Source organism: Dermacentor albipictus, chromosome 7 (assembly GCF_038994185.2).
Source record: "Dermacentor albipictus isolate Rhodes 1998 colony chromosome 7, USDA_Dalb.pri_finalv2, whole genome shotgun sequence".
NCBI lineage: Eukaryota > Metazoa > Arthropoda > Arachnida > Ixodida > Ixodidae > Dermacentor > Dermacentor albipictus.
The window spans coordinates 76,897,046-76,920,227 of record NC_091827.1 but is presented as its reverse complement, the minus strand read 5'-3'; the positions used below and the strand labels follow the sequence as shown (position 1 = coordinate 76,920,227).

General features: G+C 48.3%; 1 protein-coding gene across 12 annotated transcripts in view; it reads right to left on the bottom strand.

Annotated features, from left to right (window-relative positions):
* The window catches only part of LOC135899078 (uncharacterized), a 155,162-nt gene that overhangs the window by 34,875 nt on the left and 97,105 nt on the right, over window positions 1-23,182 (bottom strand). For 11 of the 12 annotated variants that reach the window (XM_070522390.1, XM_065428328.2, XM_065428327.1 and 8 more), the window contains 2 exons: window positions 15,132-15,308; window positions 10,141-10,372 (listed from right to left, as the gene is read on the bottom strand). In XM_070522390.1, the coding sequence (XP_070378491.1) occupies window positions 10,141-10,372; window positions 15,132-15,308 (409 nt within the window). The remainder of the gene's footprint in view (window positions 1-10,140; window positions 10,373-15,131; window positions 15,309-23,182) is intronic. The other variant, XM_065428332.1, reaches the window with a different exon arrangement.

The window sequence follows — 23,182 nt, the reverse complement described above, 5'->3', positions numbered from 1 at the left end:
TTAGGTGGTTCTTCACGTGTTCATTTTTTTTAAACGACGGAAACTTGAAGTAAAGTTAATAAAGGCTTACAGCTATTTACAGAGTACAATTAGGAATGTACCAATATATATTCCCTTTTCCGTGCTACACGTTCAACTCACCTCTTTAGAGAGCGTTTGTTAATGATTAATTATGTTATGTTCCTCTTTTCTTGTCTATGTTACCTAGTGTATATCATTTATTTATTTCAATGCCGCAGTGTGTTTTGCATTGTTATTGTGGAAATATTTCACTGTTCTTTCATATATTGTATAACTGCAATGTTTTATGGCCACTATATAAATGTAATTTATATGGCGCTTGATGTGTTACCCCATGCAGCCATATTGTACCTAAGGGGGTGAAGTTACCTCAAGCCGCGTCTGTGCGACTTTTTTCCCTCATCCACCTCCACTTACCACTCCTCTGTACATGTGTGTGTGTAAATGAAAATTATTAAATCAAATTAAACTCACTTGAGAAATTTACTGGTGCTTGCTGCTTGAGGAATATACATGACGAATCTGTTTGGCGAACTGACACAGGCTGCTCGGCCAAATTTTTTTAGTGAAGTATGCCTGCTGGACCGCATCGCTGCAGCCAGAAAGAAGTCGAAGCGTCAATGATTAGTAGTATGGGACATATTGAAGATATCGAAATTCCCCCGGTGGAGGGTCAGAAATCAAGTGAAAGTATAAGCAAGGCTTGTGGTGCTTTCTTTATTAATGTTTGCGATTGGATTGGAGCAAACTTAATTTGCCTGCAAGGTTCTCTTTTATGTACCGACGAACCGAATAGTTATCCGTTTGTATAATTGAATAACGCTGGATCGAGACATGGTGAGACAGAAAGTGCTTGAATTTTCCATTTGTATACAGGAAATCTAAGCTGCGGTGTAGTAGCTCGAGAATACTTTAGCCATTCCAGTTGGCGCTGTAAAAAACATGCTTTGTGGTTTTAATTCGAAGTTGTAGTGAACTGATGGGTTTCGCGAACATAGCGTGCCTCGCCATACGGACAGTCGATTGCTACCGTTACGTGATCAGGAGTGTGCCATATTGTCGATAAAGGCTACTGAGGGCCATTATGAAACATTTCATCACTTTCAATTGAGTGGCTCTCGATCTTAACAACGAAACTTTTCTCTCAGGTGATTGCTACTATGGTGTTTGTGAATTAACTATGTAAATACTCTACATGACGCGCCGTCCTGTTAGCAGCCATGAGAAATTCGTTTTTTTGGAGGCCTGTTTCAGAGGGGGATGAAAGTAGCAGCAAGCTTTTTCATAAGAAATGCGCGCCTAACTATTTTTTTGCGCATTAATGAATGGCCATATTTGAATAGAACAACACACCAGAGTAATAGGAATCATGATGAGAGCTTCGCTGGGCAGTGTCTTTCTAAAATCAGATAACATGTTGACGCCAATTACCAAATTTTTCTTCCACGTAAAATGCAATGCCTCTCATAGCTAAATACTAAAGGAATGTTAAATGTTTAGCGAAGCATCATACACAACTTCGCGCGTTGAATTTGCAGATATTCTTTTTTTAGTCAAAATTTACCGATAGACACGGCGCATATATGCATTGCAAAATCTAGTAGACCCCTTTAACGCTACATAGCTTGCGATATCCAAGCCGCAAAGTTTCTCGACTCACATGCTTTTAAAGAAGAAACTGTGGTTAAGGTATGGCAGCTGAAAGAAGCCGACGTATTCTTCAATACGTACGGCTCGAGCTACCCATACCCCAAGCATACACGAAGGGAACGAGCGCGCGCGGCAGCCGAGCGAGCCGGAGCGAGCGGCGTCCTGGCCGTGACGTCACTCGCGAGAGGGCGCCACTCCTAATTCTCGGGGCTAATAGGCGCGCTCGTGCTGTGGAGTCGCAGCCAATGGAAACTTAGGAACCGTTTCGCTGCTACAGACGACGGACGCCCGCTTTTTTGCTCAAAATATGATCCATTTGACACAAAGAAAAGGAAGCGCGTCCGGTGGCGGGATTCGAACCTCAGCCCGCCAGTGCAGCAGCAACCCGATGCTCAATATCTACATGTGTAAGCAATGCAAAATACGAGGTCAGAAGAAATGACACAACACAGCACCTGTGTTGGTGTCCTTCCTTCTTAAAAAGCTTGTTCTTGCAGTCGCGTCGTAGCACTATAGCCTGCTGCTTCTACGTAACTTGTGGCAAAGCGCACAATAACACATGACTTTGTTGCACATGATTACCCCATATATACCATAGTGTTACAAGACGAAGAAAGACACCTTCGCAACATAGATTCCCTTTCACCAAAATTATTGTAGTATTGTATACATATGAAGTAACCATGTGCAACAAAAATTCAGTTGTTACAAGCGCGGTGTCTTTGCTCCCTTCTGTTGTCCTTCGTGCTATTTTGCACTTTGCCTAAAGTATTATGCAGTACCAACTAGCCCACCAGTCTGTTCTCTTGTCTCTGCGGCAGCGCATGCTCCTGTCGTTGCATGCGGTGGTCATTCGTGCTGCCCGTGCTACTCGCACTGCGTGTGGTCTTTATCTCTCGGTACTCGCGGCGCTGGCGCTGTATGTTGAAGAGCAGCGAGCGCAGTGGTTGCGAAACGGCAGTGCGTAAACTACAGCGCTGTTTTCCTGAAAGTGTCCGACGCAGAATACCTTTCTCGCGATGGGGTCAAAGAAAAGCGAGCGTCTGCTGGGCCTGTCGTTTTAGTACGGCAAATAAAATGTGGACGTAAGACGCAATTACAAAGGCCAAGTATGTTACGCACATGAGCAACAACATCTTCTATAACATCAAACTTGAAGTATATGCCAGTTCAATTCAATATAAGTCACAGTGCTTAGAAATGTGTGATAAAAAAACGAGTACTGTTTGCATGTTTCATTCTGATGTCAAGCACGCTAATAACGTTCCTGGGGTGCTGGGTTCCTGGGGTGCCATTCATATTTCTTGGTACTTGCATCTGTGAGCAAGCTATCACTTTTTTGTGCTAGTCTGCCTGAGTAACGTGGGTGGTTGTATGGTACATCCAATTTCAATGACGTTGTAGACAACAGTCACATGTCCTACATCAAAGAAGTTGCTATTGTGCGATCATAACGTCGTTACGCGTTGAAAAAAAATTGACGCAGAAACTCCTCTGGCAGTTGTCTAAGCATACGCAAGGATAGTGCCGCCTGCTCATGTCCACGTATCCCGGTGTCTTTATCACTATAATGAAGCTTGATCTGATCAGTGTAAACGGCAGCGCTGCGGTGACACAAACTGCTGCTGGCGGCGGCGCAAGGTGAATTGACAACGCAAGCAGACTACTACAAGTGGCGTTGCCTGGCGCGATGATGACGTTCCGATCATTTTAAGCAGTTATCGCTCCTTAGAAGTGGAAGAGTCTTTCTGCTGGCATTGTTGACATGACTTGTCAGTCTTTATTCCAACAGCGTGTGACGGATCCTTTTTCCAAATAGCTAACGATGCGTACATAATGTGGAACTTCTGTAATACCCACTCCTTTATGTAATACCCACTTCAGGGGGTCTTCAACATTGAACTGAACAGTGCGCAATTACCATTTGTGCAAACTACTACAGCTATATCGTTCTGTCGCGCGGCCACCTCACAGGCTGGTAGACCATGAGGCATAATTTCCTGAAAACACTCATGACATTTGCTCTTTTCATTGCTACCAAAACATCGTATTGCAACTACCACGTTTCCGGAGAGCGCGATTACCCGCGACAACGTTTCGCATCAGCTGGTCCTGCAGTGCTCTTCCTCCAGGAAAGGTGCGGCATGGAGTGAACACGCCCGAATACCTTGCGTTGACGTCACGGCCACTCGACTTACTTATTACTCGACGTGCATCAGAAGAAAACGTGCGAACAGAAAAATGTGCGATTTCACCTGGCACAGTGCGGCGTTTATCTCGTCTGCGAATTTCCCTGAAGTATGGAAGAAGAAGAAGAGGCTGCGCACGGTTGCACCGCACATGGGTTCCGCCTTTACATCGCTAAACCCTGGATAATTGACGTCAGCGCCGCCACAACCAGCCTCACTCGACTCCTTACGTCGAGCGGAACACGTGGACACCCAAAGCAATACTGTGAGTCGCTTGCTTCACGAATTACCGGACTTTGAACTTCGCAAGAGGCGCCCGCCCAGCTAAGCCTAACGACGGGTACGGTCTAGCCGAAGACCTTGGCCCACTTCGGCGCACCAATGGCCACCAATGATGGCACCGAGATGAATCTCGAGCACGCACAAATCCCACTTCCTGATGAACCTGCCGGCGGAGACTGGCTCACTGTTAAGTACGGTCGGAAGAAAACATCGACTTCCACGAATCCACCCCTCCAACCCCGACACCCATCGGTTCCCCGACAAGCCCGACTCCCACCGCTACCCCGAAATGACCTCAAGGTAATCATCCGCCCCCGAGGAGGACTCAACCTTGCCACCTGGACCACGCCACAGGTTGCTGAAGGCATCAAGCTGGCATGTCAGCACCCCACTACTGAGCACGTACGGACCCTTACAGTAAGAATTGACGCAATACAAAACATCGCTATTGCTAGCACACCAAACGAAGAGCTAGCTATGAGCATCCGTCGCATCTCTACAATTCACCTGGGCGGTCGAGAATTTGCAGTCACGGCATACGTGGCGGCACCCGACAGCTCCGTCAAAGGGGTCATTCACGGCATTCCCGCAGGAACTCCCACAGAAGTCCTCCTTAACGGACTCTATGCACCTGGCCGAGAAATCTTACATGCCCGTATGCTCGGACAAACTGCTACGGCAGTGATCACACTCACTGGCAAGGCTGTACCCTTCTACGTGCGATACTACAGCGGTGAAATGCGATGCAAACCATACCGACCAACCACGCATTTCTGCCGCATCTGCCACCAAGTCGGCCACCGGACCGATGTATGCCCAACTCCAGAAGCAATCGTATGCCCCCAGTGTGGTACACGGAACCCCACTCAGGACCACCCCTGTCACCCCCGGTGCGCCTTATGCCAGGGGCCTCATCCTACGGCTTCCAAGGAGTGCCCTGATCGACTGAAGAAGGCATCTTCAGCATCCCAAAGGACCAGCCGCCGGGACTACTCACGGTCGAAGTCTCGGTCACGTACAGACCAGCAACGGAGGCGTTCCCGCTCCAGGTCTCGCTCCTGCTCGCGGAACCAACAAGGAGGGACCCGGAACCTCAGCGGACCTGCTGTACAGGGATCACAAGCGGTGAGCTGGTCAGCACGGCTTTTCCCCTCTCACACAGCCCACCAAGACAACACCCTGTCATCGCGTCTACACACAGCACCCACCCCACACAATTCTTCACCCATAAACAATACTGATGTTCAACTGCAAATTCTAGCTGAGCTAAAGGCCATCAGAGAAGAAAACAAACGCCTTCATGAAGAAAACAACAAACTTCGCACGCAGATTGCAGAACTATACGCCACTCGTACTGCCACTCAGCATTCGACACCAATAACCGCACCCTCAATGCCATCATCTTCAGAACGTTCTGAACCGATGATTCTCGCGGAATCAGCAAAACCGACAGAAATCGCACAAGTCGAGGAGAAAGTTGATGTACTGCAACGGCAGCTCCTAGCAATGCAACAAAGCATCCAGCAACTGGCAAGTGTTATTGAAGAAACACGGCTCGCAAAAGATCAGCGACGCAAGAAAGTTAGAACACTAGTACAGCAGGAAGTAGAGCAGGGACACCCTGCCGATCCACCCGTCAGCCAGGACGAATAGCAAACCCAACCACAGGAACGAAAACCCACTCATAATCTGGCAATGGAATTGTCGCAGCTACAAACGCAAGCAAGGGTCACTAAGACAGTACATCTGTAACGCCAAAACGACACCAAGCGTAATCGCACTACAGGAAACAGGCACACACCCAACTCAATCTGGCTACAACACACATACCACCACGCCTGAAAGCCGCGTGGCCACACTTACAGCTAAAACGCTCACAACCACACAACATACAATAGACGGCAGTGATGTCGATCATAACCTAATTGAGATCCTGCCGCTCCAACGAGGCCGAAAGAGCCTTTTCATATTGAATATGTACAGCCCACCAAAGCAGAAGCAGGCCAAGTTCGACTACTTGATGACTAAAGCGATTGGCATAGCCAAAAATAATAGTCTGCTGATTGTAGGCGACTTCAACGCGGCTCACCAGGCATGGGGCTACACGACAGCCACATCAAAAGGCACTGCACTCCAGTACACCATACAGCAGCACCGTCTCACCATCCTCACAGATCCCGCATACCCCACACGTCTAGGAAACAGCGTCTCCCGTGATACATGCCCTGACCTCACCCTCACTAAAGGGATACAGCAAGCTGCCTGGCACAACACGGAGGAAACTCTGGGCAGTGATCACTGCATACTTTCCACCACATTGAACGTTACGCATGCACGCCACCCGATAAAAAAGACAACGCTCACAGATTGGACAGCTTTTCGCAAAGAGCGAGCGGGTGACTCCTCAACCGGTATTATGGATCTCGAGCAGTGGGTACGAGAGCTCCTACAAGACGTAGACAAACATTCAAAACAGATCACACTCACCACAGACATACCGGCCGTAGACCCGCACCTTCTTCACCTCTGGGAAGCACGTCGAGGCCTTGTTAGGAGATGGAAGCGCCAAAACATAATCGTAAATTGAAACTACGTATAGCGAAACTCACGGCAACCGCGGAATGTTATGCTGGGGAGCTCACCCGTCACAACTGGCGACAACTATGCAACAAGTTGCAGGGTAATGTTAGCACGGCCAAAACATGGTCGCTGCTACGCCATCTTCTTGACCCCACACAAAGCAAGGCAATTAGCCAGCAAACAATTCAACGTATCCTCCACAACCATCCGGGTTCTGATGACGAAATCCTGGAGGAGTTGCGAGCGCGGTACATAGGCGATTTCGAACCCCCACAAGGACAACCTCCAACTTACAGCGGGAGCGACAATTACGACCTCGACAAGCCGATCACTATCACTGAGGTGCAACAAGCACTCCATGCACTCACACGAAACACCACCCCAGGCAAGGACAAAATAAACAACAAGCTCCTGCGCAATCTGGATGATGGCACCATTCAATCTCTTACTGACCTCTTTAATCATCACTGGGAAGCGGGTACGCTACCAGCAGACTGGAAGCACGCGGACATCATTCTCATTCCGAAGCCAGGCAAACTCTCCAGCTTAGAAAATATGAGACCAATCTCATTGACTTCATGCCTAGGGAAGCTTCTGGAACATGTCATTCTGAACCGGCTTCAACCTTACCTAGAATCCAGCGACCTCTTTCCCGAAACAATGTTCGGATTCCGGCCCCACCTTTCTACCCACGACATCCTTCTTCAGCTGAAGGAACAAGTCCTTGAACACATCTCACCGCACAACACCGGAGCTATTTTAGCACTCGATCTCAAGGGCGCTTTCGACAATGTGGCTCATCATACCATCCTTACAAACCTAAGCCTCACGAACTGTGGTCGTAATACTTACAATTATATACGCGCCTTTCTTAGCAACCGCACGGCCACAATAGGCATTGGCTCACTCAGAACCCCGACGTTACCTACTCGCAACAAAGGAACCCCACAAGGTGCTGTTCTATCACCGACCCTTTTCAATATTGCTATGATGAAATTACCTGACAAACTCAACGCAATACCAGGAATCAGGCATGCAATATACGCCGATGACATCACTATCTGGACCACCACTGGTTCCGAAGGAGAGAAACAAGACGCCCTTCAACAAGCGACCGACGTCGTCCAGCAATATGCAAAAACAAGTGGTCTCCGGTGCTCCCCCGAGAAGTCAGAACTATTAGTCGTTCGACATAAATCACGAAGAAAACTCAATGAACTACCCCACATCACACTCACCCTCGACGACAAAGAAATACCCACAGTAAACCGCGTCCGCATTCTCGGACTCCACATACAACAGGACGGCGGAGGCGCATACACCATCCAACGTCTCAAGCAGACCACCTTCCAAATCATGCGAATGGTCAGCCGTATCACAACCAAACAATACGGACTGAAAGAAGACGACATTATACAGCTCGTCCAGGCCCTGATAATCAGCCGCATTGCCTACGCTGTCCCGTACTTGCCCCTCAGTCCCAAGGAACTAGATCAATTAGACGTACTTCTTCGGAAAGCCTACAAGCAAGCGCTCGGCCTTCCACCGGGAACAGCGACACTCAAGCTTGAAGCCCTAGGAGTCCATAATAATATAAGAGAAATTATAGACGCCCACCTCACAAGCCAACGAGAACGACTAGCCCTTACACCAACAGGAAGAGCAGTCCTTACGCGCCTAGGCTACCCCACACACGGCAAAGGCCACGAACAAGCAATTCATCTGGCCCCCAACTTCCGGGAACACATCAAGGTAGCCCCTATCCCCAGAAGCATGCACCCGGAACATCATGCCGATCGTCGCCAAGCTCGCGCAAAAACTCTACAGACAAAATATGGCAGTCTCCCCACCACACTATACACAGATGCCGCGCAGTACCCCCAAAAAGCAGCCATGACGGCCAGCGTTGTCGACTATAACCTACAAGAGGTGGTCTCGATGACTGTCCGCACTGCCAGCGCCCTCGTAGCGGAGGAGACAGCCATCGCCTTGGCCATCACCTCTAGTCCAACCAACGAGTACGTCACAATTATTACTGACTCCCAGGCAGCTTGCCGTAGCTACGCGAGAGGCAGAATATCTTCAATCGCCCACCGACTCCTCAAACAAGCCTCCCAATTCCCGGACGTTGATATAGTGTGGACTCCAGGACACGAGTCCCTCCGTGGAAATCAGCGTGCGCACGCTGTAGCCCGAGCTCATGCCTCCCGGGCGCCACAAGAGAGGGATACGGCCGCATCCATGGAGCCCGTACCTTTACAATACAACGCCATACTACAACACCACAGATTGAACAGACGACAATACCCGCCTCCACACAAGACCCTCTCACGTGAAGATGCCGTAACGTGGCGACAACTACAAACAAACACATACCCCCATTTAAGCAGACTACACGCAATACACCCAACACTATATTCATACAAATGTCCCCTTTGTAATGAATACGCCTCGCTATATCACACCACATGGGCGTGCCCCAACGTGAAGGCGGCCCCGCAAATACCCAACCCCACACCCGAGCAGTGGGAGGCCGTGCTGACTAGTTCGGACCCTCGTAACCAGCAGCAACTGGTGCGGCGGGCCCGGGAGACAGCAAGAGCCGCAGGAGCCCTGGACTAAGGGCGCCTCCCGCACAAGCAGAAAACACCTGCTTGTCCTTTCTTTTTAATAAATGTTGCTCCTCCTCCTCCCTGAAGTATACAGTTTGGTGGGCTGGTCTGAAGTGTTTTCGAGGCTGTGGTGGCACTGCACGACGCAGTAGTACTGCCTTCCAGGCTTGCGCGATATCGAGGCCGCACTTTCCATCGCGGAAACGCAAGCCACGTACCAGCAGCACGCAGTGCGTGGGCAAACGGGCGCGCACGTGCTCCGATGCGAGGGGCCGGACGCGACCGCAAGCTTTCGAATCTGGTCGCTAGGGGGATAAAACGGCACTTTGCACTGCGACGGAAACTTGAGCTTGTCTCGATTATTGCAGAGCACAAGACCTTCACATGCCACAAAGCTCACGAGCGACTTTTTCCTCCATCTGCGCCTCTCGTGAAACCCACACCGTCCTCTCCATGCATCCAGAAATAGAAAGCAATCTCTAAAGACACGCTCTGCCTTGAAGCACACGACGGAAGCAACCCGATGACGTCACAGGCGCCATGTTTTGGGCACCACTTAGACGCCTAGACAAAGGGAGATTTAGCATTTTTTTTTTCAGAACCTGGCAATAAACAGTGTCGAGTGTTATATTGAACAGCCGCGGACCATAAAATGCGACCTTTCTGCGAAATTTGTGCAACAGGGCAGACATACGCGTAAACTCGCGCTTCTGATGCGCAGGCAAAATCGCATGTCTCACGGCTTCCCAAGTGCAGCGCTTGATGAGCAACTGCTTCGCGTCGTTTCTGGGGAGAGTAGTGCTCGCCTGTATATGGGTCTCAGGAGGTGCATGCCGTGACGTACATCCTCAGCGCGCTTGATATGCCGCATTTGAAAGAGCGTCGCGTTGAGCCTGAAGAGCGCGTCCAGCCTTGCGTCGCCGTAGAAGCTGCCTCCTTTCCTCTGCCACAAGCCGCACACGTGGCCGTAAAAGTCGGTGCACGGGTCCCTGGTGTAGTTGAGCAGGTTGTCCAGATACTCCTTGGCGTCCGAGCACTCTGCGCAAGCAACGCGCGCCACCCAGAAAGCCTTTTCGCCCAATTTAAACAAACCTAAGCCTACCAGAAGCCTACAAGAAGTCTCAAGAGGACAGGTATGAAACGACGACTGGGCGCCTGCACTCGCGTTTCACATTGCTTCAAAGAACTTCTTTTGAGCGTAGCTTCCAAGGGAACCACCCGTTTGCTCAAAATTTTGTATTATACACTGTCTAGAGGTTTATTACTTCTTGCAGTGGCACTTATTTTTGCTCTAGGAAACGCAGTAGAAACTCACCCTTTCCGCGAGTAGTTTGTTGCGTGCCATTCGTAAGAATAGAAAGGTGGAGTTCCGCTTAAGAAAACTCCTTAAAGATGCTGCTAGTGCATAAACCCCGCTGTATTGTGCTGCCAAATTCGCAAGGACATCCAAAGCGCGAGCCGTGGCCGGAACGCGCACGAGGTGGAGTGGCTTACAGCAGGAAGCTCCCTCTGACTATATATATATATATATATATGTAAAAAAATTAACTTATGGGGTTTTACGTGCCAAAACCACTTTCTGATTATGAGGCACGCCGTAGTGGAGGACTCCGACAATTTTGACCACCCGGGCTTCTTTAACGTGCACCTAAATCTAAGTACACGGGTGTTTTCGCATTTCGCCCCCATCGAAATGCGGCCGCCGTGGCCGGGATTCGATCCCGCGACCACGTGCTCAGCAGCCCAACACCATAGCCACTGAGCAACCACGGCGGGTATATATATATATATATATATATATATATATATATATATATATATATATATATATATATATATATATATATATATATATATATATATATATATATATATATATATATATAGGTCCTTCTGCACCTTTAGCCGCTGCGGTCATCCTCTTTTCCTGGACACGATTTTTCTGTATCAGGAAGCGATAGAGTTGAACCCTGGTTTTACAAAGCCTCGCTTCACGGTCTTTTTTCTTTACTTTACGAGCAAATTCGAGCTTCCAAAATGTTTTCGAATGCGTTCAGTATATCTACTGATTCATTCTTACAAAGGTAAGTTGACCATCACTCCCGATTTTACAAATGACTGAAGAGGCAGTTAAGTGCAATTCCTAAAATATCTGTGCTTATATGGTGACATGCAACCAGGGGCGAAGCAAAGCAGCCCATAATCATAGATGGCTGTAAGCATGCGTTTTAGGCATGTTCCACGACGAAGCTAGGTCGTATATAGCGAGCCCCGACCAGCAGGTAGAACAGGCAGCTTTCAGGTTCCTGTGAACAGGCGCGCCCCAGTGCGGGACTCTCGCGAGCTACGAGACCTGCGTAACTTTCTCACTGAAAAGCCACAGGCAGGCCAAAATAAGACACGTTCGCTAATAAATTGGTGATTTAACCGATGCGTTCGAGTATGTTTTCATTTTGCGAAAGTTTGACTATTCCTCGTCGATTTCATAAAGTCCTGGCTCAACTGTGACACATGGGTTCAAAGAGTGCCGCAGAGTAGATTGGCAGGCTAAGTACTTGGCGCTGCATTCTTCTGCGCAGCCGTTTTCAACCAAGACGAGCCGCTGCTTGCTGTTCTCGTACATCCATAGCTTGAGTGCAGTCCATGAGTGTATTCAGGTCAAATACAGGTTTCGCGGTATGGTATTGCGCGTAAAACTGCGATGTTAATCACGATCAGCGTGATATCCTTTGCTTATTTTCTTGCGGTCCAATTACTTTTCGGGCACCCATTAAATACGCTATTTCATTGTTCCGAATAAATTTGAGGGCCACTGCACTTATTTCTCACTTACTCGGTGCGGGGTTTCTTCGTTCCTCCTCCTTAGTTGTCGAGAATTGTCGCCTCGGATGAAATTGGCACGTGTACAGCTGCTCCCGCTTTTACAAATAAATCGTTGCTATGCAACGTGACGCACAGCCAGTCGTCTAAAAGCGTTATCTACCACGGCAGATCGAAGGAAATTAACGTTACCAGTTATTCGCTTGCTCGGCGCCTGCATCTGCGCCCAAATGGGTATAAAACATAATAATATTTGGGGTTTTACGTGCCAAAACCACTTTCTGATTATGAGGCACGCCGTAGTGGAGGACTCCGGAAATTTTGACCACCTGGGGTTCTTTAACGTGCACCTAAATCTAAGCACACGGGTGTTTTCGCATTTCGCCCCCATCGAAATGCGGCCGCCGTGGCCGGGATTCGATCCCGCGACCTCGTGATCAGCAGCCCAACACCATAGCCACTGAGCAACCACGGCGGGCGGGTATAAAACATCTGGCTATTGCACTGAGGCATCCTGGTAAAAAAAAAATTATGGGGTTTTGCGTCCCGAAACCACGGTCTAATTATGAGGCACGCCGTAACGAGAGACCCTGAAAATTTCGACCACCTGGGGTTCTTTAACGTGAACCTCAATCTAAGTACACGGGTGTTTCCACATTTTGCCCTTATTGAAATGCGGCCGCCGTGGCAGGGATTCGACCCCGTGACATCGTGCTTAGCAGCCCAACACCATAGCCACTAAGCAACCATGACGAGTGTACCTTGGTTTGAATCCCACCACCGGATTTCTTTACCGCGATAACGTTAAGGGCTTCCTGTCGCAGAAACTCCGACGTCGGCGTCCCAAGTCCAGCGTCGACCGTCTTCACGACGCTAGACATACCACGCATACCCAGCCACGCAGACCCTCCGTGTAGCGCAAAGACGTTACTAAGTGAATTTGCCAAAGTGAAATGCTTGAGAAAATTGTAAAGTATCACTTACACACAACCTACAGACATGATCGCGTCGGGCTGCAATTTCACTATAAGAGAAAACATAATTCTGTTACGCAGAAACTAAAACACAAACCCCTTTGCCGTGTTTCTACCTTTCAGACAGCTGCGCGTGCCTGGTTCCTTGCCTAACCATCCAGATAGCGTTTGCCTCCGCGCATCTGCGGCCCACGCAAGAGGCCGCATTTCTATCAGAAAGCTCGCCTTCATGCATAGTGTTAGCCGCCAGCGTCTCCCGTTAAACATTACGGTTACCTAAGCTACAGTTGCCGAAGCGTGAGAAGCAGTCAGGGATCTTTGAAATGATATTGTGTTCCACGCTTAAAGGCGAAGCCTAAGCGTCCTCCACATTTTTTTTCTTGCTGAAGAGGCCCCGCACAAGCCACCCAGTAAGCTACCTACCGCAATACATAGAGTTTCCCACAAAGAAAATAATGTAGAGAAAAGCAGGGAGGTTAACCAGAGGTAGTTCCGGTTGGCTACCCTGCAAAAATTATTATCACAAAAATTATTAGCGGGAACTATGACGTCAGTGTGCACAGGAGTTGCAAGTGTGGCGACTGAGACTTGGCTTTGCCTAAACTTCGTCCTTTTGGTTACAGATGGTGTTGCGCTTTTTGTGACCACAAATTCAGTATACTCAAGAATATAGGGCTATATACGTACGCAAAAGTTGGCAGTGACTATGCACGTGGGCCGAAATGTATTTCCTTCCTGCGTTTACTGAACTGTCATTTTTCAGAAATTCAGCAAGGTAAATTAAAGAATAACGCCACAATATTACATGAAGGATGAAATAAAGTATGTAATTCATTTCTTACCCCTTTTTCCAACGATAGCTATTATCAGTGCTAGAGTTCTATGTAATAATTTCTGAACCTATTTAGAAATTAAGTTTAAATTCTGTAGTTTTACGTATCAGTACTACACTCTAAAACAAAATTGCACCCTTTGGGCTGCATCTTGCCACACAACAACAAAAGTCATCTGTCTTGCCCGCATTTCCTTCCATAAACGCTGCGAGCCCGGTACTTCCCAGCAATGGACGGCATGCGCATTACCAGCATGACAAGCATTCCCGACAGGAAAGTAGCTGGTGCGGCGTTTTTCAAGAAAGGCAACGCAAGCAAGGCAGACCATGATTACCGTTGTGAGGCAGATACCTTTGTCTGAGAGTGTACGACCTGAAACGCACGCCGTAGTTGGGGGCTCTGGATTGCCGCAGAGTGTTTGGAAAGAGGCAAAGAATGCTTCGCATTGATGAAAATTCCGGCATAACCCATCGGATGACGATGACTGTCGACGTTGATGCGATTAGCACTCAAGCAATGTAGCGACACGCTTATAACCACCGCCGCGACGCTCTATGTACAAGACATGCACTGCACTCGGTCTCGCGCTTCGCTTTGGACACGGGGCGCTATCTAGCGGCACGCGAGCAACCTACCGCGCGATGTCCCTCATTTTACGCGTATCCGAGACTGCCCCTGCGGCGTGCCGGTGCGCGCTAAAGTCGGATATTAATAGAGAGTTTAATTTAGGGGGCACAAGCGGCTTGCGCACGCAATAAATAGGGGCGACGGTACTGCGCATGCGCAGGCCCCTGCGCCAATGTCTGCGCATGTGCAGTACCGGCCACCTAGTTCTTGCGTGCGCAAGCCGCTTGCGTCCCCTAAACTAAAATTCTCTAATCCATCGCTAATCCCAGGCGTTCGTGGCGCAGCGTGCTTTGCGGTCAAACTTTTGTGCTTGAGAAACCCGTGCGACGCGGGTTGGTTTCCACCCAGCGCAAGAGGAATTTAAAGGATTAGATTTGATTGAACCGCGGCGTAAGAAGATAGACAGACAGCAAGTGGTCGATGTAGGCTAAGGCTGCTAATCGAAAAGGATACAAATGGTTGACAGGCCTGCTCACTATCGCAGACTTTACGTTAGAGTTAATCGGCTACCAAGAAGCTTAAAGCTTATTCCCGTGGCCGCACCATCGGTGATGCATGCAATGGTCTCGGGTATGCCGGGGCCACCGACGAAGAAAAAGAAGATTAGGATGGCCACGAAGACGACGAGGAACACGGTCACAGTCAACACCATGAACAGAGACATCTGGTCCTTGCTGCTCAGCGTGGTCTCCGAGCTTCTTTTAGAGCCGCCGGTGCCTTCTGTAATGTGTGCACGTGCTGTTTTCAAATGTTACGCCAATGGCATCAGGCTGTTTCGTGCGTATAAGAGCCTTCTACAATGAATGCTATAGGGAACTCGTGCGTTATCTACAGGAGCAGCATGCGTCGCGGTTCACCCAGCATCGGGTGCGCCAGCATGAGGTGCATCGAAGGCAGTACATGGATTCACCTCAACTTGGTCCTTGTGGTTTCAAGTGACATTGTGACTTTGCGAAGTGATCATACTGTACAATATATTGCTGTATAAATGCAACAATCTACATTGAAAACGCACGTACGCAGATGCCAATTGTCCTGCTGTGTTTAGAACATTATAAGTGCCTAGTAATTTAGAAAGATCAAGCATAGGAAACGACGTTACAGAAAGGTTTGAAGCCTCAAGCACAAAGACAAGACAAATTGAGGTATTAACCATCGCAGTTTAACGACCGCAGCGCCAGAGTTCCCTTTATTAGCAGTTGTTGTGCTAAACCTTCTGTGCGCCTCTTCTTTGGCGATTTGTCAAACCGCGTAAGCATGAACATTTGTCCATGCGTAAAATGTATGGTAAAAGGTAGCGTTGGCATCATCTCAAAGGAGGGTCGCGATCTTGTAGTGATGTTTTTTTTTCCCGATTTCATTTCTTTTCGCACATTTCGTGCTTTGCCAGTCAAGTGCAGAGCAACACTCCGCCCAAGTTTGCAGTAAACTTAGCCGGCCGCAAACCGTATATATAATAACTATGCCATAGGACCAAGCGGAAAGCAACTTTAAAAAGCCGTGGCCTAGCACACCGCTACAAAAGAAACCTATACGGGTCCAGTGGAAAGGAAGTTTTACAGTTGAACTACGGATCCTCGTCCGAGGATCGGACCTGCCATCGCCGCATTTCCGGTGCAGTTGGCCTACCTCATGCTAACAGGGAATGAATGAATGTGTGGTTCTTATTGGCGCAAGGGCCAGGTGTGGCCAAAGAGCGCCATACTTCGCAGTGGAGTGATGCAATGTATGAAGTTGATGTGACATGGCTGTAAAGGGGCCCAAAATAGTCGCTGTAAAGTGCGTAAAATGTACGTGTAATATCACTATGGCGATGACTAATGACGTGTACCTTAAGCCTTAATGTACATTGCAATAAATTATATGACATACACAACATGTCAGAGGCAAAGATTGGCCACAGCACTACGACCTTCCCAGAACCCTTGAGACACAAGGGCCTGGATGCATGTTCTATAAAATACTGCTGTCGCAGCGGCATCCTGTGGAGAGACGGAGCGCTACGAATGTATGGGACTAATAATATGTAGGACAACATCAAGAAAGCCAGGACTGCTTTCGCGTTAAAAAGCGGTTGTTTGCCAAGAAACAGCCGAATGAAGTGGGGTGCAATACCGGTATACCAGAGGAAAATGTTTCTTTCTCTCGGCTTCGGCTTCCCGGCACTCCAGCAGGACGTGGAGGATGGTCAGCCTCTCCTCGCATCTACCACAGTTGAAGGTTCATTTCAAGCAAGTAGAAAATTATGAGTCCCGAATGTGTGTCCTATTGTGAGATGACAGAATAGGACATCCGTTTGCCGTGATTTTGTTACGGAGAGCCAAAAACCTAACTTTGGCTTTATCACCTGCACCTTAGTATTTCTTTCCGCGGCCCACAAGCGTCGCCAGTGCTTTCGCAGCTTCCTTCGTAAGAAAGGCCTCATATATGTGGCACCTGGGACAGCAACGGTAGGTTTAATAGCTTCCGATACAATTGACGCTGCCATCTCGTCCACCAGAACATTACCCTCGATGCCCTATGCCCAGGCACCCAGCGTATAATGACATGCTGGTTGGATATATAAGCTTTACAGAGGATGGAATAGAGCTCATTGAGTACTGAATTTTTGTGCTTACAGAATGACATCAAGGTCTTCACGACACTTAGGGAGACTGTATATCTAACTGCTTTTTGGAGTTTTGATTGGCTTGTATGCTCCACAGCCGACAATAGTGCGTAGGCCTCGACCGTAAATATACTTGTTTCCGGATGCAGTACATCGGACTCCGCAAAGGCTGGACCGACGACTGCATAGGACACCCCGGCAATTCACTTCGAAGCGTCTGTGTAGAACTCTGCGCAGGACTGCTTGTACTGTAGCTCTTGAAAGTGCATTCAGATTTCGACCTCTGGAGCGTGCTTTGTAACTTATAGAAAGGATATGTCACATCCTACCACCTGCCACTCCCAAAGAAGTAACAGCTTGGTTGGATGCATTAAGCAATGCTCGAGGAGTGGGACATGCATTTCATTGCTATGCTACCTCACACGCAGAGAGAAAGGCTTTTTTACAGAAGGGCGACTACGGTAAAGTGTAGCACGCGCCGCATTGTTAACGGTATAAAAACATGGATGTTCATGATTGGAATGTATTTTGAGAAAATATGCTAGGCTGACGTAAGTTCTCTGGAAATTGAGTGACCTTTCATTTGATTCTGCATATAAGCTTTCAATAGGGCTTGTCCTGAAAGTGCCAGTGGTTAAGCGGATACCTAGATGGTGCACAGGATCTAGCATATTTAGCGCGCTGGGAGCGGCAGAGTTACATACTACGGTACCATAGTCCAATCGTGATCGAATGAGGCTCTTGTAAAGATTCGTCAAACACTTCCTGTCGCTACCCCATGTAGCATGGGATAGAAGTTTCAGTAAGTTCATTGTTTTTAGACATTTTTCTTTAATGTGTGAACTAAAAGTAAGCCTAGAGTCAAGTATAATACCTAAGAATTTATGCTCTTTTTTGACAGGTACTTGTTGTCCACACAGTTCCGCACAATAATCTGAAACCAGGCCTCTCTTTCTTGTAAATAGAATGCAAGTGCTTTTGTGGGGGTTGCTCTTAAAACCGTTTTTGTCTGCCCACTGGGACACCTTGTTCAAGCCCTGCTGTACCTGTCTCTCGTATACTGCGAGGTTACAGGATTTGAAGCCTATTTGAATGTCGTCCGCGTAGACAAAAATGAAATTTGGCCGGTAGTAGTGAAGCACGAAGTGTTTTCATCTTAACGATAAAGAGTGTGCAGCTGAGTACGCCTCCCTGGGGTACAACAGTTTGTTGTATAAAAGGTCAGGATAATTCGTTGCAGATTTTCACGCGGAAGATATGATTCGCCAAATAGCTTTCTATTATGTTTAACATATTTCCACGGATGCCCTTTCCCGACAAGTATCGCAGGATCCCGTAGCACCACGCTGTGTCGCACGCCTTCTCCATAGCGAAGAATATCCTTCAATGCGCTCAAGATGATTGGTTGTCGACCGTCCTTCTCTGAAGCCACACCGATAAGGATCGAGCATATTGTTGAGTTCAAGGAAATGTATGAATCTATGATCAATTATTTTTTCAAAAAGCTTACAAAGGCAACTTGTAAGTGCTATCGGGCGAAAACTTACCGCCGAGGAAGGGTCTTTACCTCGCTTCAAAACAGGGACCACAATCGCTTCTTTCCATGCGGATGGGAGGTATCCCGCAGCCCAAATAGTGTTGAAAAGTGCGAGTAGCGTAACCTGTGTGTCAACGTGCAAGTTTTTGATCATCTCATACATGACTCTGTCAGGTCCCGGTGCAGAGTGCTTGTGTGCGTTCAAGGCATCTCTCAACTCGGCAATACTGAAAGGCCGGTTATATGGTTCATTCTGTCTGCATTTACGTACGACTGGTTTACCTTCTTCTATATGCTTGTGTTTAAGGAAGGATTGAGAATAGTGGATTGAGCTCGACAAACGCTCAAAGTGCTCCCCAAGAAAGTCTGCTTGATCCTACAAGGTGTTTCCTTGCTCGTTCACCAGAGGAAATGGGTGAATTTGCTGCCCTTTTAGCTTTTTGAGTTCATTCCATACTTTTGTCTCCTGGGTATACGAGTTGATTCCCGAAAGACTTATCTCAGCTTTGTCTCTTAGCCTGTCATCGCGTGCGCCTTCCCTGTGATTGGACAAGGTTTTCTGCCGTTGGGTATCGGCACAGAATGTCCCATGCTTTCTTTTGCTTTTTCCGCGCTTGTCAGCAGTTATCGTTCCACCAAGGAACTCCTCTTCGACGTGAACGACCTTTTGTTTGAGGGATGAACATTTCTGATGCGTCAGTTATAAAGGCGGTAAAATATGATATGGCATGATCTATACTAAAATTATTTATAAAATCTCGTCACTAGTAGGTGCATTCCTTAAAAGCTTCCCAGTCAGCTGAGGCCAGCTTCCAGCGAAGTACATGCGGAGGGAAGTCATGTTGTATTACTAAGTTTACAGCTACTGGAAAGTGACCACTTCCGAATGGATTTTAATTACACACCATTCTACATCACGGAAGGTAGTTGAAGAGGCGATCGACAGGTCTATTGACGAGTATGAATTATGGCGAATTATTTCCTTATTGAAGATAACACACCGGAGTTTAAAACGAAGTTTTAAATAAGCCGTCCTCTCGCGCCTCATAGGGAGTCTCCCCACATCGTGTAATGTGCGTTAAAATCTCCCACGAGTATGTAAGGCTCGGGAAGCTGATCAGTGAGGTTGTAGAGGACTGCTTCCTCCAGATGATGGTTAGGGTGTATATAAATGGAACATACACTTACTAATTCATTAAAAAGAATGGCCCAAACTGATACTGACTCAAGGAGCGTCTGAAGGGCAACGGGTCGGCAAGCGACAGACTTGTCGGCTATTATTCCTACACTGCCAGAGGCGTTAGACTCGTCGTGGTGTTTCCGGAAGATGGTGTATGTACGAAGAAAATTAGTGTTCGGCGGTTTCAGATGTGCCTCTTGAACACACGGCAGCTTTGGATTGTGTTTGCGTAGTAGCTCCGCAATGTCGTCGAAGTTACGGAGGAGTCCTCTGGCATTCCACTGTTGTATGTGTGTCTCCATTTTGATAAAAGTGTTATGTCCTGTGTGTTTAAAAGACGAGGATTAGCTCACGGGCCCTTCCCAGGCGCCGCGACGCGAGTGTTGTCTTTTTTGGGACGATCGAGAGAGGCTCGCCGCTCCTTAGGCACTGGTGGCGCCGTCTGGCTGGTTGTTGTGTCCATTGCCTCTTGCGAGGCGTCGGACACGCCCTCTTGCCAGCGCTGTGTTTGACGTGACGGCCTCGTCTCGGTTGACGAAACCTTTGAGACAGGAGGTCGGTGGTCCCTTCTGTTGGGGCGGCGCCACATCGGCAGAGCTGTTCCTGGGCAGGTATGAAACCCGCCTGCGTGCCTCCTTCAATGATATATTCTCTTTTGCTTTCAGTGTTACTATTTCTTTTTTTTTCTTCCACGATGGGCATGACCGCGAGTACGCGGCGTGCTCCCCATCACAGTTTACACAGCGCACAGAGTATTGACATGATTGAGAGAGGTGTTCGTTAGCACCGCATTTCGAGCAAGTCTGACGGGCTCGGCAGTTCTACGAAGTGTGGCCGAATCGCTGGCTCTTAAAGCATCGTAGAGGATTTGGGATGTACGGTCTGACTCGGATTTTCACATAACCTGTCTCGATAGTGTCGGGCAGGTTGCTTGAGCCAAACGTCAGTATTAGGTGCTTGGTATCAATTTCCTTTTAGTAACGCCTCATTTTAATCCTTTTGACGTTAATCATGTTTTGATCATTCCAACCCTCTAGAACTTTGGCTTCAGACAATTCTAACAGACAAGCATCGGAGACAACGCCGCGGGAAGTATTCCTGGTGCGGTGTGGGGCCAGTGTTACTGGGACACCCCCCAAATATACAAGTTTGGGCAGTTTTTCATGTTTCTGATCTCGGAGCTCTAGAAGGAGATCATCACTTGCCATTTTCGATGCTTTGTAACCGGGACCGAAAATTTCCGTCGGATATTTCGAGACGACGAAGAGTGAGATCATTCGCACCTTCTTTCCAGGTTTGTCAGAGTGGATTACGTGAAAGCGGGGAAAGGTCTGTGTACGATTGCCAAATAACTTAGACATCTTCGGTGCGCCCTCGTTTCTGGGGGCGATCAGGAGGTAGGGGAAAGAAGTTTCCATGAAAACACATAAAAATTCAGCAACAACGCCGACCGTTCGTCGTGCAGACTTGCATACAAGTCTGCACGACGCCAGTCGTACCTCATCACTATAACCAAATACGGTGTACCCAAGGTAGGTTAGCCACACAGGGTTAACCCTTGCCGCCAAAGAGAAAGGAGGTAAATGGAAAAGAGAAGAAGACAGGAAAGGCCAAAAAGTGACAGAGAGAGACGAAGACTTGAGGAGAGGGAGACAGGAAAAGGCGACAGCCGATTTCCTCTAGATGTGTCAGTCTGGAGGTGCCGTCTATGTGAAGCAGAGGCCGAAAAGGTGTGTTGCCTCCGCCGAGGGGTCTTGAAGGTCGAAACACCCAGCATCGGCTCAACCCCAGGATCCCCTTTTCCCTAGACATGGCTAAGCCGCGTACGGCTACACGCGGGTGGGTCCAGCCCTCGTGTGCTCGGGTACGTGGTGTCGCAACACATCAAACACCTGCTCACGCAGAAGCCCCTGCGGGGGTGCTAACAGGGAGCCTAGCATATGGTAAGACGAAATGAACAGAGTTGGGCTATGCCTGACACTGTCAAATGCCGCCATGTTGTCTAATAGGTCATTCTGTCATCTCTGTTTGCCTCCTGGTGGGGCCTATAAGCTTCCTTTGCTCAAATCGCACCGTCTTGCTGAATTGGCAATGCTGTCCTTTTGGTTGGCTTATGGTGTTGCCAAGCTTTCTCTGATCACCTCCAATTTTGTTATTTTGTCCAAATGGCCTTGCTAGTATCTTTCATTGGCGGCTGCAAGGGCCAAGCTATGTCTAATCGGCTCAACTTGCGCCATGTTGTGGAATTCCGCAATGTTGGCGTCCTGAGCCCATCACAAAAGGGGCAGCTGGACCGTGAGCCACTCGAAGATGGCAAGATTGTGAACTAGACCATATGGCCGGACTTGACCGTGTGCAGCCGGGAGGATAGATCCAAAGAACTAGGAGAGAACATCGCCGAACGCAGCTGAAGCCACACGTATGGACAAAATAAGAGATCGGTCGTCAGAATGTGCGGTATCTTCTAGTGTTTTCAACTCTGCAGGCAAAGCTATACGGCAGTGCGGCCGAGCAAGTGGGCATTGAATAAAAAATACCATTAACCAAACGTTCCCGGCCAATACGATGAGTTTTCGAGGTTAAGTTGTCGCGCCGATACTGCGAGGGAAAACGTGAAGGGAATGACTTCACGAAGGATGCGACTTGCCAAGGCTCTTTGCGTTACGTAACGCTCTCTCCTACTTTGTTTCCTCACTCCATAGTCTTCAAAAGGGCAACCCATAGGGCTACGAGACCTGGCCCAGGAGCTGCACGTTCTGAGTAATGCGTGACTTTCAACGTGCGGTAACGCTTTTTTTTTGTTCAGCTTCAGTATGAAAAACGTCTGCTTTTTCGAGCCTTTAATGACTCATTAAACGGTTTTCCAAGCGGGGAATCTTGCACGGAGGCTGCTTTAGAGCTACACTGTCAGCAACTAGAGTCTGTATGCGAACCGGAATATCGTTACCATTCGCATATAGGCAGCTGCTAGAAAGCGTTATACCGCCGTTACCCGAGAAGTTTCAAAGCATCTCGAACTAAGTATAGTTTTGAAAAGATGAAGGCCCACAGAGACTGCACACTAATGAAGAAAGAACAATGACATGAGAAGGTGCTACTTGCAACTGTTTATTAAGGTCAAAAGCGGCTAAATATATAGCCATGGGGAGAGGGGGGAAGAAAAAGAGGGAGCACTGACCATGTGAATGCGCACACGCGAGAACACAGAAGATGTATAGGAATGGAATCACCAGGTTAACCAAAATCTAATACCTATCTGAAAACGCGCT